General features: G+C 41.2%; 1 protein-coding gene across 1 annotated transcript in view; it reads right to left on the bottom strand.

The window, feature by feature from the left end:
- The window catches only part of LOC138113667 (1-phosphatidylinositol 3-phosphate 5-kinase-like), a 38671-nt gene that overhangs the window by 9312 nt on the left and 13332 nt on the right, over positions 1–16027 (bottom strand). Inside the window, exons 10-26 of the mRNA XM_069022303.1 lie at positions 14818–14918; positions 13569–13640; positions 12026–12197; positions 10532–10710; positions 9936–10049; positions 7782–7890; positions 7518–7672; positions 6919–7009; positions 5823–5883; positions 5097–5237; positions 4806–4926; positions 3596–3691; positions 2752–2835; positions 2159–2247; positions 1370–1534; positions 731–790; positions 119–295 (exon numbers count right to left, since the gene is read on the bottom strand). Coding sequence (XP_068878404.1) covers positions 119–295; positions 731–790; positions 1370–1534; positions 2159–2247; positions 2752–2835; positions 3596–3691; positions 4806–4926; positions 5097–5237; positions 5823–5883; positions 6919–7009; positions 7518–7672; positions 7782–7890; positions 9936–10049; positions 10532–10710; positions 12026–12197; positions 13569–13640; positions 14818–14918 — 1987 coding nt within the window. The remainder of the gene's footprint in view (positions 1–118; positions 296–730; positions 791–1369; positions 1535–2158; positions 2248–2751; positions 2836–3595; positions 3692–4805; positions 4927–5096; positions 5238–5822; positions 5884–6918; positions 7010–7517; positions 7673–7781; positions 7891–9935; positions 10050–10531; positions 10711–12025; positions 12198–13568; positions 13641–14817; positions 14919–16027) is intronic.

The raw sequence follows: 16027 nt of genomic DNA, 5'->3' as shown, positions 1-16027 counted from the left end.
GGCCACTTCAGCATCAGCAACCCTCCAGACAGAGGTTATCAGGGATTAAATGAGATGCTAACCACCGCCATCCACGAGTAATACCCTCTAATCCAAAGGGGGAAGAAGCTGCATTTACCCTCAGTCACATAGAATGCAGCTCCAGATTTGCCACCTCGTGCCTGCCAGGGCATCGAGTGAGAGAGGGAGCGGATGAAATCCTCTTCACTGCTCCCCAGGATCACTTCACGCATCTTGTGAAACTCCCCAGCGTAATAAATCCGGCAGTAGAACTTGGCATTCGCATCCGAGAACTCTGCAAGAAATGGTTTTTCTCAACAACAGCATGCAATAGGCACCGACTACCCACGACAACACTGAGATTTTACTGATGTCTAGAGGAGCATTATTGTGCTAAATAACCCGCTCATGCTTATTGTAATTCAGAAGTTTCAACCAACAGGATTTAAATGGAAAATTTACAGGCAAGTCAACTCCCTCTAGATTAGCTTCCAGTGTATGTCATGGGAAAGTGTTTGGACAAAAGACTGATCAAAAAAAAGCTAATGGAGTATTTTTGCAAAAGAGATTGAAAGCAGTAAGTAAAAAGTGCATTGCTTTTTTCTTGATTTGCTTTTCCTTCATACCAAATACAAAGAAAAAACCATTATTAACTTCAAGATTTCTACTACATGTGCATGAAGAAATGAGTTTGTCAGCTAAGACTAAGTTTTTATTTACAACTACTCACGGAGTTCCACATGGGGATTCACCACCTGTTTCTTCTGTCCATCTCCTCCATCTCCATCATCTGAAGGCATAAAAGGACCATTCTGTCAGGGCTGTTCACTATTATTACTGAGCAAGCCACATTAGGTACTACTTGTAAACTCACATTACAAGAAAAATATTTTCTTTTTTTTTCCAAGAATACAGAGGGAACTATACACAGGGAATTAGAAATATAGCTATAATTGTATAATATAATACATATGCTACAAGGGCCCTGCTGTTTATGGACACAAGTCCAGTCTTTCTCTTCCTCTTCATTCATTTTCCATATGCTGAAACAAAGAGAACTAAACAGCAACTGAGAAAGAGAGACTGGGCTGCTTAACTAGAGTCAACTCAATCCAAAGGCATTCAAGACCAGACTACTCAATGTACCTATAGTTTGGGTTTGAAAGATCCTGTTTCTCTTATCACAAAGAAAAGCAATGTACTTAGGAAAAAACCATATTCGATGTTCAAATGATTCATTTTCAATGCATGCTGAGTAACCTTGGATTGGTGAAATATGAGCAGGAGTGCATTCGGGGCCTTGCACGTATGAATAAGGTTTGGGAGAAGTAACAATGCAAGAGAGAAGATGGGCTCTGCAGTCTTGTACCTTGAGTCTCTGCTCCTTGGTTTTCTGTTCCCTCTTTGCCCATCTGTCCAACCTGGTAGTAAGCACTGTCAGCACCACGCAAGGTCTCTTTCTTCTGGGAAGACAGGTCTGGGCTCTTCCCTCCCGTGCCACGGAAGAAAGACAAAACACCAGATGGTTTCTTTGCTACAGTGAAAAGGAATAGAAAAAGATGGTGTTGGCATTTCCACAATGGATGGTGTTGGCAGTTTAATAAAAGCATGACTCCTATGAATATTCCCCATTCATTGTTCTAACTGGAGGAATGATGCCATTCAACTCATTTGCTATTCTTCAGGCAACCAAGGTCCATGCAGGTAGACGATTTAGTGTTCTGAGTAGCATCCTAGAATGCAGAGACTTTTGAAAACACAGACCAAGCATGAGTGTCTTTAACACAGTAAGAACTTCATGTCTCCATTTCAAAATATTTAACTGCATCTCTCTAAAGAAGGCAATGCCAAAAGAAGGCATCATATCCCATTGAACAGGCTAGATTCAAGAACAACCCTAGGTCCACTACATAATAACATTAAATCAGGGGATGACAGTTTGATCTCATGAGAATGAGAGAAAGCCCCAGACTTCAAAAAACAAAAAAAACCACACACTCCCACCCTTCTCATGTGTTACATTAAGTCAACACTAAAACTAGTCACACTTTCAACTCAGAATGCTGCTCTTTTCTCCCCACAAGAACTAGAATCCAAGTGGACTCACGTCTGAGCTGAGATTAGCATCATGGATATGATTTTGGCAAAATGGTCTTACGTTGTTCTGGCTCTGCACTGCGAAGTGGACACATGTTAGCCTCAGGCAGGCGGACAGGGCTGCTGCTCTTGGGTTTGCTGTCTGACATGCTGAAAGGAGAAAGAACAAAGAAGTCATGAGCCAACACATACTGCCACCCTACTACTACTACCACTACCTACTACCACCCTACAACTACTGCTTTATGCCTGGACATTTCTTTATCCCCCCTGCCTAAACATTAAGGGAAGAAGACACCATTTAAAATGGTGTGGAACTCTCCAAAGTTGTCCTCCTCCACCTTCCTAAAAAATACTTTTCAGGGTCCATAGCAATGGTTCCATCCATGACCACAGCAAAGGTAAGCAGGCCCAGTGTTCCTATCATGCACACAATCAAGGGATTAGGTGATGGAGCCAGCATGGTCCCTAACACGAAACGGAAACCCACATACTGAAGTACGTGTTGGTTACATGGAATGAGTCAGATTCCATAAGCAAGCAGAGATCCTAACAACAGGGGTGTATTTTGAAGGTTCTTCCCCATTCTAGTTTTGGCTTATTCACTACCATCACTGTGTCTTCACTCTATGTACTGTAGTTCCTGCATGTAACCTGTTTGATTGTAGTCCTTCTTCAGAACTGTTCTTCAGAGATGCTTTAGACAACTCATCCAGGGCATTTCTGTACTCCTTGCAACTGATGGGGAAAGGAAAATTTAAAAAAAAAATTAAAAAAAAAAAAAGAAGAAGAAGAAAAGAAAGAACAGAACCAAAAATAATTAAGTGTTCTCTGGGAAACTGCCATACCAGCCCAAAGATTCAGTTCAGAGACAACCACAGGAAACAAAACACCACTGTAGAAAAACCTCTGTTTTATTTTTTCTTGTAATTAGAACTTAGTTTTCTTAGAACAGAAGCTGCTCTAGACAATACTGCAGGAAAAACATCCCCTTATTTTTTCCCCCTCCCACAATTTAAGAATGCCCTTCTTCAAAAATCCGCTGCCTCGTGACATGGAAACCCAAAGGTTTACTGAAGCAGCTGGTGTGGAGAGCTGAGCAGTAGCAAGAGCTGCTATGACCAAAGGTAGGCAAGGGACAGACTGCAATATCAATACCAACAGTTGTTCCCCAACTCAGTTGCACTTCCTCCAGCTGGAGAGGCTGAGCAAACCTTAGTTGCACTTCTTTCTCTAGTAATATCTCATTAAAAGAAACACCACACAACTAAGTCATTTTTGCATACCAGAGTTCCACTAAGAAAGTCCAAAATCCAGTTGCATTTTCATATCTCAGCAGAAAAAGGAAAGAACCCCAGCTCTGGCAGAAACTCTAACACAGCTTAATGTAGAAATCCTGCCATGCTTCCTCCCCATCATTAAAATTTAAATATTCCTCAAACACAAAAGCTGCAAAAGTACAAAGTAGTCAGATGAACAGCAAAAATCATACCAGTACCTGAGAGCAAAAGCTATGATGGAGCTTGGTTCTTTCTCACAGACTGCAATAGGTACACGTTCATGCTCATACATTAGGTAGTGCTTATCTGGGTCACTAAATGAAAACAACGTAGACTGTTAGTAGATCATAAAAATTTGTGGAAAGAAAAGAAGTTTTGGTCAAACCCAGACCTCATCACTGCACTCCCAGGCACAAGCTGCAAGTCTCAGCATAGAACCAAGGCTCACCAGATCAGCTTCTCCCAACAGACACATTCATAACTATGTGGTTAATTCTAAATGGTAGAGTGTTAGGGCAATCAGCATTTCAAGCAAGCTGCTTAGACCAGAAGACCAGCTCCAAGTTAGAGTCTATTTCTGTTTAGCAGCCACTGTTTCTAATGGCACCAAAACCTGCCTGAGTTTGGTTTGACTGTCCAGCAGCATAGCCTGCAGAGTGAAATTAGGGGACAAACCTGGACTCTTTTCTGAACAAGCACAGAAAATTCCCCAAAGCCTCCTGGATTCCTGTACGATTTTCTTTTACTTATCTGCAGGGTCCAGTCATTTAGCTTTTACCTCATCAGCCCAAGGCCTCTGCTTCTACCCTGGGGGTGGGATTCACAAGTTAAACTCAGGCTGCCAAACGTTAGGCGCATGTCAAACAAGAAACACTACACAAAGCATGCAGAACAAGTAGCTGAAAGACTTTCCAGCCTGCCCATCCTCACATGGGAGGGAGACTTGAGGGCACATGCAGTAGCCATTGAACCTGACCTACACCCAGACAATGCCAATTTGAGTCCAACCCTTGGAAGAGGTCTGGAAGCAAAAACAAGATGCAGGCATGTAGCTTTAGTTAAGTCTTTGCTAAGGAAGGGCATTTTCACTCCCTCCCTGCAGCAATGAAGTTAGAAGGCACCTTTCTCCCCTCTTCCCCACCTCTTCATCTCCCACAAGAGCTCTGAGGAGGCATGCCTGCTATGAGAAGGAGAAACTGATACTGGAATTACACAAGGGCAGATCATTCATAAGAAAGGTGAGTAAACTACAATCATCTAGAAAGGATACAGAAAACTTCCTACTTTGACAAAGTTCTCTAGTTTATTCAGAGGCAAACTTAAGTAATGACTTAAATTATACACTGAGCAAAGGAAGCATGCATGGCTCTGCCTGCAATCTTTCAAGGTTGCCGATTTTGTACATTATATATACTATGCAGTACTTACAAAGGAAAGGGAATGGGGTTATAGTTGTTTCCAGGCAAAAAGTTAGCCAAAATAGCTTTCATAGTAGACTTCTCCTTCACTTGGCTGTCTGTAGATCCCAGTGAGTGTCCATCAAACACATCTGGAACAGACACATGTTACATCTGCATCACAATATCAAAGTTCAAGCTGTAAATTCAGAAAGATGACTACAGACCACAGAGTTACCAGATTTATCATTTCCTAAATGGATCTTGCACACTTGGCACAGAAAAGCAAGAGAAAGAAAACAAGATCACAACTGAACTATACCTTCTGAGCTGCTTGTTGTGTCCTGTTCAGAGAGTGTGTTGGCACTCATATGCTCCGATGCAACCTCTGGAGAAGTGGGCAGCTGCAGATGGGTGGAGCCTGTGGAGCTCTGACTTGATAAAGTCGTCAGGAAACGATCCTCTGAGAGTACAAGGACAGTTAAGGACAGAAGAAAGCATTTTACGTGGCTGTAAGAAGTCATACTGTTTGCTCCCTGCCCAAGCTATAACCAGGATCTACTTTCAGGAAGTTTTTACTTAGAAAGCATGTAAGGCCATGCAGATCAAAGGACCAGGCAGGCTTATCAAAGTAGCACGTAACCTCCAGAAAATGCATATTCTTATAACTACTACCTTCAGCTCCCACAAACTCTCAGTATGCCTCACAGGTAAGAGGTCTCAGCACCCATAACCAGATCACAGAAGAGGCAAAAAGCATTTCCCAAATTCCATGTAGTTATTCAGTTATTTAGAAAGCCTCTGAAAGTTTTTAAACTCGCATTCAAAGGAAAACCATTGTTGGCCACTTTACTAACCACTAGTAATTCAGCTTCAGATTAGAAGCAGATGGCCAACTTCTATCTTACTATTAGAAAAAACAAATGTGACATGATGGGGATTTGCTGTTTCTCTGATTTATCAAATTTGACAAAAGCTCCCCTGTTACATCAGGAAAAGGGCTACCACACACTTCTAATTGGCGGCTTATAAAAAGTAAGTAACAGACCTTTCTCTCCATTTTGCAGGGCTGGAGAAGCATTGCGTGGGGAAGCATCCATGCTACTGATCTAGACAGAATAACAAAACACCAATGTTGATGCCAAACTCTTTACAGCTCTATTCCCGCCTGTGTGGAATGTTTTCAAAAGCAGATTTACTACAACAGAGCACTCCCACCCACTTCTCAGCCTCTGTACTGTCACTGAATCTGTTACCACAGGAAAAAGACAAGGCAAGAGCAACTCAAGTTCACAAGATCTTTATGATGGCTGTTATCTCTGTATGCTGCTTTAAACACTACACTCTCCCTCTCAATGAACCTACTTCCTGCTAGAACAAGATTAAGTTTCTTTTAGCACCTCACAAATAATTTGTTAAGTGGAAAGGGCACGTGTGCATGCAGCAGAGCAATTCCAGGGTCTCTAGGGGTTTTTAGTGCACCTTGCTATAGTAGAACTATTGGGAGTTCTGCCTCTCGGTATGATGCTGATACTGTACTGCCTTGCAGCCCAGACATATCCTCAGAGTTCCAGCTCCCCAAAGGGTGGAAGTTCAGCATGCTGGCATGTGTATCCTTGGACAGAGCTCTTGAGACAGCAGTCCAAAATCATTTATACATCCCTTCAGTCAGTTCCCACAGGATACATCACAAAACAGGGATGATCCTGAAAATCCATTATCAGTCCTTCCCGTGTCATCTGCTCTACCTCTCAACATTATTTGTCTTTTCTTTTTCACAAGGGATGCACCTGATGGGCAACAACCAAGGGTTGAAGGAGATGGCCCAGTTCCTATCTAGGCACACACTTGACAATGACAGCAGCTCTCTGCTAGCAGTGTTCACATCAACACTGCACAAGCATCACAGAAAATCAACTCCTATTCATACTTAGTCTTTCTCTCTACATTATGGCTCTTAGTTCACATCTTTTAGGAAAACATACATATACTAACATGCAATTAAAGCTTTTACAGTTGAAAACTACAAGATGCAGTAAAACCAGTTTACTAATTATTAAAGAGAACTGAAGCCAGTCTTAAGACTATTGTATTGCCCCAGGAAAAAAAAGAAGTTTAAGAGGTTTATAGCCTGTTACCCATACCTTGCTTTCTTCACCTTGCCTCAGCCTCCCAGGGCTGGGTGGTACTGATGGACGTTTTCTCCCTTTCTCTTGTTGGAAGAGATCCTGCAATCTTAAACAAAAAATAAATAAACAAAACCAACACACATAAAACCACCACCACCAAAGAAAAATTCGTCAAAAGATAGGTTACTGGTCTTATCTCTGAATGACACAAGTTATGAAGCTGCTCCATACCGGAATACAGCCAAGCATGACTTCACAAGTCTTTACTGTAAACTCAGATTGCCGCTAACATGTGCCAAAGATGTATCAAATGGCCAAAGACAGCACATTTTCTTCACCTCTGAGGTAATTTCCCCCAAACAACTGGTCCCACGCTTCCCTCTTTCCATGTCTTCTACCTTTAATCAAATGAAAATTTCTCCTCCAGATGCAAGTTGTGCTCTGCAACACAATACTTTTATCATGTTTCTGTTCCAACCAATCAGCTGTGTGGTCTTAAACAGTAGAGGACATTCAGCACAAGCTCTATAGAGCAGCTGTACAGTTGAACTTCTTCCCTCCTAGAACCAACACAGTATCAGTGCTGCTCTTGATTCCACCATATGTCCTCTTACCTATTATTCCAGGCTTGCAGCATCTCACAAAGTCCTTGCTTTTTAGCTATCAGAGACTCAAAAACAGATTGCAGCTGTTGAGGTGTGTCCAGTGATGATGAAAGCAGCCTTGCTTGGATTTTCTCAGTCCAGTTTTGAAACTCCCCTTCTTCCATCTGCCAAAAGAAAAGCTGTCAGTGTTCTGTCACCCAAGATAACACAGGATCTGAGTAGCTCCTCCACGCACTTAGCCCATGGTCCACTGATGCAAAAATAGTCTATTACCTCCTTTTGGGCAAAGAGGTCTTCCATCTTCTCTTCCCTTGTTTTGCTGAAAGTATCCGTTTTCAGAGAAGCAAGGCGATCATCCACAGCGAGATACACTTGTGACACCCTGTCAGTACCGATGCAAAGAGTTAGGCTGTGACTACTTGGAGCTTCTTCAACATTCTTTAATAAAAGTCTGAATGTGTTTAAGGTTAGCATTTAAGAGTATGTCATACATGAAATCCCTATTTGTGCTTGGTCTTTGCATATTAAGTGCCTTAATTAATTTGAGCTTAATATTTTTAAATTGAATGTTAAAATCAATCCATCAGTCCAGGTACACTAATCAAGTTTTTATGGTCTTCCTGTGTTTACTGTATACTTTTACAAGTGTTTTAAGATGTGTTGGATGTATTTTTTTTGTTTTACTTGTATCTTGGTTTCAAGGCAGATTTTAAAAACCCCAGTTGCAACAAACAGCCCAGCCCCCATAAGCACCTGACCCTTATCTCAACTAATATCACCCCTCTGACCAGGAGGAGCCATTGGTGGACGGAGATGGTCTGTCAAAGGGAGAGCACCAATCACCTTGAACCAAAGGGGTGGGCTGTGGGCGGACTGTGGGCGGAGCAAAAGCTATAAAAGGGAGCCAAAAGACACGCCCACTCTTAGTCTCCCTTCCTCTCCAGCTTGCTAAGGCAGTGCTGGAGAAACCTACCCCTTTCTAGGGGCTTTTAGAAATAGATTTCTTTTTGACCAGCCTAAACTGCAAGTTTGTTTTTTTTCTCTACCTGAGGTTCAGAGCTGTCTTAAGCCAAAGCTCCTGAATCCCTGCGCTCCTGGGGCATACCTCTTGAGCCACTAGGATCCTAAATTTTTATATTTTGTTAGTTTTTTTTGCAATTTTTCAATTTTTCTGTTTTAATAAATTGTTTTAATTTCTACAAAGAGTTGTCTCATTCCTCACAAGTACAAAAGACAATATATGACAGCCTTCCTGCACAGTGAGCTATCCAACTGTATTTACAGAGAAAGTTGGGAAAACTTCATTTGTAATAGGAGAAACTGAGAAGTTACACACACTGCATTTGTCTCCACAATTTATTCTTAGCAGTGGAAGCTGTCAGAGAGCAATATAAATGTCTCAAACACATTACTAACAAAGGGGAACTGTTGTGCCATCTGTGATTAGGAAGAATCTGGGTCTGCAAGCTACACCTCCACCAGCAGGGCTCAGAAATAATGAGTACCTCTATTTCAGCTCTAAGCAAAGCTCCACAGGTTTTGAAGTCAGACAGTCACAGAGACATCAGCTGTACAGGAATGCTGTGACCAGGCAGAACAGCAGTCTGGCTGGATTTAAGAGAGTTTTCATCAGGCCTGTCTTCCACCTTTTTGTTCCTACACTTAGAAAGTGTCCAGGTTCATAGTAGTTTACCTTGGACTAGAAGGAGGTACAGTCTGCCTGCTGTCACCATATTCAATAGCTAACAAAGGCAATGACTTTTATATACCAGAGAGTTCTGTTGCCACATGACCAATATAATGACAACAGTTCTGTTCAGACAAGAGACTTGAGCAAGGTCATGGCAGGTTTTTGGGGCTGAAGACAGAATTGAAACTCAGTCAGATGTTCGATAAAGGAATGTTAGGGTAAGAGTACAAATTATAACCTGCAATTTTCAGAGTAGGCCTTCAAGGACCATCTCTTCCATTTCATTTTTAGCATTAGAGTGAGGAATTAAAAATACTTTAAAACTGTGCTTGAGAAGGCACTTCATAAGGTAACATTTCAGACACCTGCTGATAGCCAACCTTTCAGGAGCTTGGCAGCATCATTCTAAAATCACAGAATGCTATAAAAATGCTATATCACTCAGACATTAGTGCAATATTCAGGGACAGAGAAGAAAATAATCTTGGTTTCTCCTGGCTATATTTAACCTAAATTGCCACCAGACAAAGAGTTGAGAGATTAGTACAGACAGAGCAGACAAAGGTAATAAAGATTTCAATACCACTCTCCTTTGGAAGTATATATGCATACATGTCTTAAACTATTACTTTTCTATCGAATAATGACTATTTAGCCAAATCTCATCATACTCGCAAAAATAGTTATGTGTTCTGCTAATAAAAGTACAAAATAAAAACATTAAAAACAAAGCTTACTTTTGTGAGAAATCCTTAAGATCCTGCAAAATAGTAACTTTTAATGGAGCCTGTCGTTTGATGTAGATCTTGGGGAGTGGGACACACACTTCCAGCAGCCGGATTGGAGAGTAGCTGAGAAGGCAATACAACAGCTTGTAACAAGACTCACACCACACAGTACTAGTTCTACACCATACTGAGGTTTGAGGCCCTTATATGAAAAGGGGCACTGTCAATATGTCCAGGGCTTAAGTTACTTTTAGCAGTAATAACACACTGTTCATGTATCTCCCAGGCAAAAAGTGAAACCATAAATCATGTTGCAAAACCAAAAGTTTGAAAGCTTTTGGAATTAGATGGGGAAAAGCATTTCCCTTCTGTATCATGAACGGGAACCATCCACTCTTAGAACACTGCCTACCACAGCTAGGACAGCAATGCCACCCACAATGGCCTCGGCAAGCCAGCACACAATCCTGCACTTGTGGTTATGGTACTGTTATGCTATCCCACACTGTACTCATAGTGAAGGACAGAACTGATGAATCCTTACAAGAGCCATATGCTTCATATAGTACTAGAGAGAGAAGGAAGGTTTTAGCAGTGGAACTCACCTGAAAGATGCCACCATCTGATTATAGGAAAAATACTGGTGATAGTCATGGTGAATGGAATGCCCACAAGGCTCTGCATTGGCCCTTCGAGTGTACTGGTACCCATAGAACCTCAGCTCAAGGTATTTTGCAAATGACATAGACCAAGAGTCATTGGAAAGGGGAACAACTGGTGTCACCTGAAAAATTGAAAGGCGTCTCAATTTCATCCTTCAAACAAGATTAAGGACAGGATAATCCACACAGCAATCTAGTATTTCTAGTTCCAGAAGCACCCATGACCCTGAAACACACTAAACAACAAAGATCGCATTTATGCAAAGCTAAGGCCAACACATAGTTAAAATAAATCTGATGAACAACAACTGCTAGCTGATGATGACAGGTGCTAAGCTGGGGGAGTCCAAACATACCCTGGATGGAAGCTTATTTCTAGGATGCTATTTCTCTATATGGAATCAATTTCCAGCAACCCAGCCAGCAGTAGTGGCCATATCATATACTTTTTTCCTGGTGATTTTTCAGCTACAGAGGCAGTGGTACTGCTTTGCAGTGCAATTCATCTCCAGAACTGCTTGCAAGCTTAGAGCAGACACTGCTTTACAAACACTTGACAGCCTCAGACACGTAAGTGTTTACATGAGCACAGAGAAATGAAAGGTTATAGAGCAGCTGTATACACAGCAGCACAGGGCTTGCTGTCGGCAACTGCGTTAACCTCCAGGTATCTTTAAATCCATCACCCATGTTTAAGGCAGTGTAAGTAGGTGAACTGAGTCAGCCATATGGGTAATTGAGATGTTTTGCATTTCAGGTACTGCATGAATCTTTTTCATTAAGTTTTATTCTTGTCTCTTTGAAGGCTCTTAATGTTTAGCTAGAGATGAATATCCAGCTAGCAATGTTTTCTTAGCTAAATTACAGAACACGTTTCAGATAATACACAATCTTACTATCTAGTGGGCTTTTTAAAGCAATTTAGTGTTTCTCTGATGAAGATGTTACTTTCTAATAACTACTAAAGGAACTCTAGACATCACATTGACGCAATGCAGGCTGTTCAGTCTGCAGCAGATCAAAGAATACCAAATGGCTTTTGCCAGTTACAAACCCAGTAGGTCTTGGTGTCTGCCCTTCCCCATGCATACATTCTTTTGATGGTCATAATAATTCATTGCAAGCAAAGGACCATACTCTTCACCTCTAAGTGGGCAACTCCATTTTTTTGTGCTTAGATCTATCCTCTTAGAGTCACTTTTGACACTTTCTAACAAGACTGCCTCACGCAAGATTTTTCACCCTCAACAGACCCAGGGCAACAAGAGGAATTTGTAGGTAACATGAGAACATCTGTATCAGTAACAGGTTTTCTGCCAGTTTAGCCATAGCTCCAGAGATGAGCACTTTCTCAAACATGCTGCCTTTCCATACAAAGCCAGTCACAACAAGAATACTAAATTGGAATAGCAATGATTCTGAAGCCCACATCCTTACCTGTTTGCACAGTCTGCACCAGGAGTAAGTAAGGATGGTGTGCTGGTACCCAGGCACAGGGGAGTCCAGCTCCTTTAACACAATCTGCACACAGCCTTGCCCATGAACAAAGCGACGAATGTGGTGCACCATTGGTGTTTCACAGAACATGCTGGGGCATTGGTAGGAAGGCCTTACAGAGAGAAACAGAAACACTTACGAATGATCACATACTTGGCACTGCTGAAGAACTGATTCACCAGATCTAATACGCTTTTTAATATCATGGTACTTTTTATCTTCACTGTAAAAAAGTTTTCTAAGCCTGTAGTAAAGGTTGTTTTTGCAGAGTGATTTAGAAGTAGCACGTAGCGAAGTTCCAATGCCAGCAATGGCTGTACAGGTCCCAAAAGCAGTGACTGGATACTGGTTGCTATCAATTTTTTACAATGAATCACTTTCTACAAACATATTCTGTATAATCCACAAAATAAGGATCAAAGCACCTGTGGAAGTGCTTGGCACCAAATTAGAAGACCACTGTGGCAGCATACCCAAGCAAATGCTACTGAGGACAAAGATGTGACAAAGAGCCTTCAAAACAGCAATGTTTCAGCTCCTGAATGAACAGGTAAGAAAAACAATGCAGCTTTTATTTTTCTGGTATTGGTTTTTCTTCCCTGACCTAAAAAAACCCATCCAAAGAAAGGTCATGGGTTTTACTGTTCAAAGATGTTCTATGGCACTGTTTAGGTACTGAAGTCAGATGAGATATTCTTCAAAACCAGAAATAGCCTGAAAAAGCTCAGATTCTTCTTGCTCATGTGAAAAAATTAAGAATTTTATTTACTGAAACTATGGAGATTGAGAAGCATTCACTTTAGCACACACTACCTAATGAGCAGAGAGAAGCAAGAATTTAAAAGTTGGCAGCTAAGCTCCTCCTCACTGATTACCAGAAGGAGAAATACTTGTTCCTCCAGAAGGCTGAACAGCAAGAGCATTCTGCTACTGCAAGTGGCCAATGGAGAAAACAGAGTGAGCTTGTGTTTTGAGCAGGTTACTTCTCCAGCTTCACAGCCTGCTGAGACTCTGCATGGGGTTGTGGCAGCAGCAGTTATTACAGAAACATAACAACTTACACCTCTGGGAGATGAAATTAATGATACAGTACTTTTTGAGGGCTTAAAGCGCTCTGGACCACTTACACTGGCCACCTTGCACATATGACAAAGCCTTACTCTGAGACACTAAATGGGTAGTGTTACCCAACACTAGTATGAATGTTCAAAGAGGAACCTCAGAAAACTGTGACCAGTACAGCTGCTTGTCTTGACAAACAGACAACTGGAATACACGTTCAGACTCTTAACTTGGCCCCGAAGCCCTAATTGCTACAAAAAAGCGAACACATTTGTCTCTAAGAACTTATAAATCTTGTTTCATAATCTGTTTCACTTCCTCATGGAAGAAAGTAGGAAGGACAGGGCCAAAATAGGAAAGCAACGGATGTATTTGCTTGTAACAAGTGAGCATGAATGAATTAGACTAAGTTCCTCCTTACCTGAAACAGTAGCGCTCCAGAAAAATCCCTAGAGTTAGGTCATTTTTCCCATAGAACTCCATGGTCACAATCCTAAAGCAGAGATAGAAAAGCTTTAGAGACTGGATGCCATCACTGTTAGCTGTGCAATGGCCTTTCGGTGCACAGATCTACACCCACTGCTGGCTTGTTTACAGCCCTGTAAACCTTCAAACACTTTTTTTCCTATTGACTACCCTTCCTAGATCCCTGCTGTCAGGTTTGCTAGTAATCAGTTCAAAGTCCTACTAGAACAACTTTAGACTTGACATCTGAAAGTCCAGTACAGTTCAAACACGCTTCCGAAGATCATGATCAAAAATATCTAGGCGTGAAGTCTAAACAGCTTCGAGCACTGATGTTTAAACACCTACAAAAAAGGGTACATCCAGAACATTAAAAAAGCCTCAAGAAATCCTTATTCTTCTACAGTATTTAATAGCAACTTTTGTTTCCTCAGAACCTGAGGTGACCAAGCCATTTAAAATGTGTATCAGTTTAAGTGTCCCTAACATCACTAATTTACATCCTCTCATTGTTGCTGGTTAGTGAGCATATCACCATCTTCTTTGGTTCATTTCTAAGCTTTTACAGGAACTTCAGACCTTTCCCTGTAAGAGGGTCATCTCTTTATTTTCACCAAAGCTAATGATTAAAATCACCTAAGATAACGATTAAACACCAAGACCTGTCCTGTTTAGTAGAGATAAAAGTATGTCATAAGTTGCACACAATTAGCAAATTACAGCCCCCTAAGCTGGAAATAAAGCTATTAATAGTAATAACTACAGTATGAGAAAGACAGCAACATATTCCAATGCCACTCTTGGATAATACAATCTACAAGTATTCCAAAATTCTCACGAGGCTCATTTTTGGGCTTGGACATTGTTCTGTGTTCATTTACACTAACTCTTCCCCACAAGATTGCATGCAGTGCTCCCCACACAGAGACATTACTCTGCAGTGAAAGACCAACTAAAGCGTTCGGCTTCAGCTGGGCTTTCTCATTCATGCCTTGGGTATTACAGCGGCTGTGCAATACTGCTGTGGATTCACCTGACCACACAACACAAAAGTCTTTTGGCAAAAGTTCCTGTTACAGGATGGGCACAACCTACAGCTCTTTAAGGAGTCCTTAAAGAAATACTGCTATGAGGCAGGCACTGATTCTGACTTTGGGAAGGAAAGCATAGCAATTATACAAGCTGTAGAGGAGTAGTTTTCATACCAGGGGCTAACACAGGCACTTGGAGCATTGCTGGACTGAGAAGAAGAGCTGCTGAAGAGAACACAGAGCCTCTGATGGTTTACTGGACTCAGGCAATCCACCTAGTAGAGAGAAAACAACTAATTCACTGGTTACAGACACCTCCATTCACACACAACTTCTGCTGACAAAATTCTATTCTAGTAATTTTATTCAAAGACAAATCTCTGCTTTCTCCTTTTGTACAGACTAACTTCACATTATCTCCCAGCTTCAGGCAAACTTGTACTATGTATAATTGCTAACTGCCATTTTTAGAACAACATGGCTCATATGCATAACAAAACCAATGAACACACGTCTTTCTGTGGAAATGAAGCCAAGAGGAACAGAAAACAACAAAAGCCCCACAACAAACATCCAGAGTCTGTAAATCACTGTATGGTTTAGGACACCTTGGATTCAAAACTCTGCCAGTATCTTATACCTCAGTTACTCATTCAGGCTATAGAAAGATTTCTATCTTTCTGTTCTCTGGGAAGAGAAGTACCATGCTGCTGCTGGAATGGAGCTGTTTTCCCTCCCCCACCCTACAAAACTATGATGTTACCAAATACTTTTCTTTGATCACTGAATAAATTTAAAACAGCATCAACCGGTCTGATCCAGAGCAAGGGCTACTCTTACACTTTGCAATATTATGGCCTGTGAAGCTACAGAGATCTACATTTAAGCACCAATTAAAAAGTTACTTCTGCCTATAAACATAGGGCCTGATTGGCTCAGGGACCAAAATGTTTGTCTATTTCAACAGCTCAGTTCTGCTACTCTTGTTCATAGACTTTTTTCCCTAAACAGCTCACAATTCAAGAAAGCCCCAAGATCCTTTTCCTCAGACACAAGTTAGTTACTTTCATGGCAGTTTACCAGAACTTTAAATATTTTTATTACAAGCACATACTCCCTTGCTTTGAAATTTCAAAGAAGATTCCTTCCCCTCTGTTATGTGATTCTCACTTTTCTTCAGATCACCCAAAGTTTTACAATCAATCAAGTACTTTATGTAATTACAGCCTACTGCTGTTTCCGTGACATTAAGCCCTCTGAAAATGAAAGTATTACATTTCTACAAATCACCAAATACAAGGAGCAGGAAAGCTCAGTTTAAGAAACTTCTTAGGGTTTGCTCCCTCTTCATGGACTCATTTTCAGAAAACAGTTAGGCTCAGCC

Source organism: Aphelocoma coerulescens, chromosome 7 (genome assembly GCF_041296385.1).
Source record: "Aphelocoma coerulescens isolate FSJ_1873_10779 chromosome 7, UR_Acoe_1.0, whole genome shotgun sequence".
Taxonomy (NCBI): domain Eukaryota; kingdom Metazoa; phylum Chordata; class Aves; order Passeriformes; family Corvidae; genus Aphelocoma; species Aphelocoma coerulescens.
Note: the sequence above shows the minus strand (reverse complement) of the source record. Positions and strands in the feature narration are given on the sequence as shown.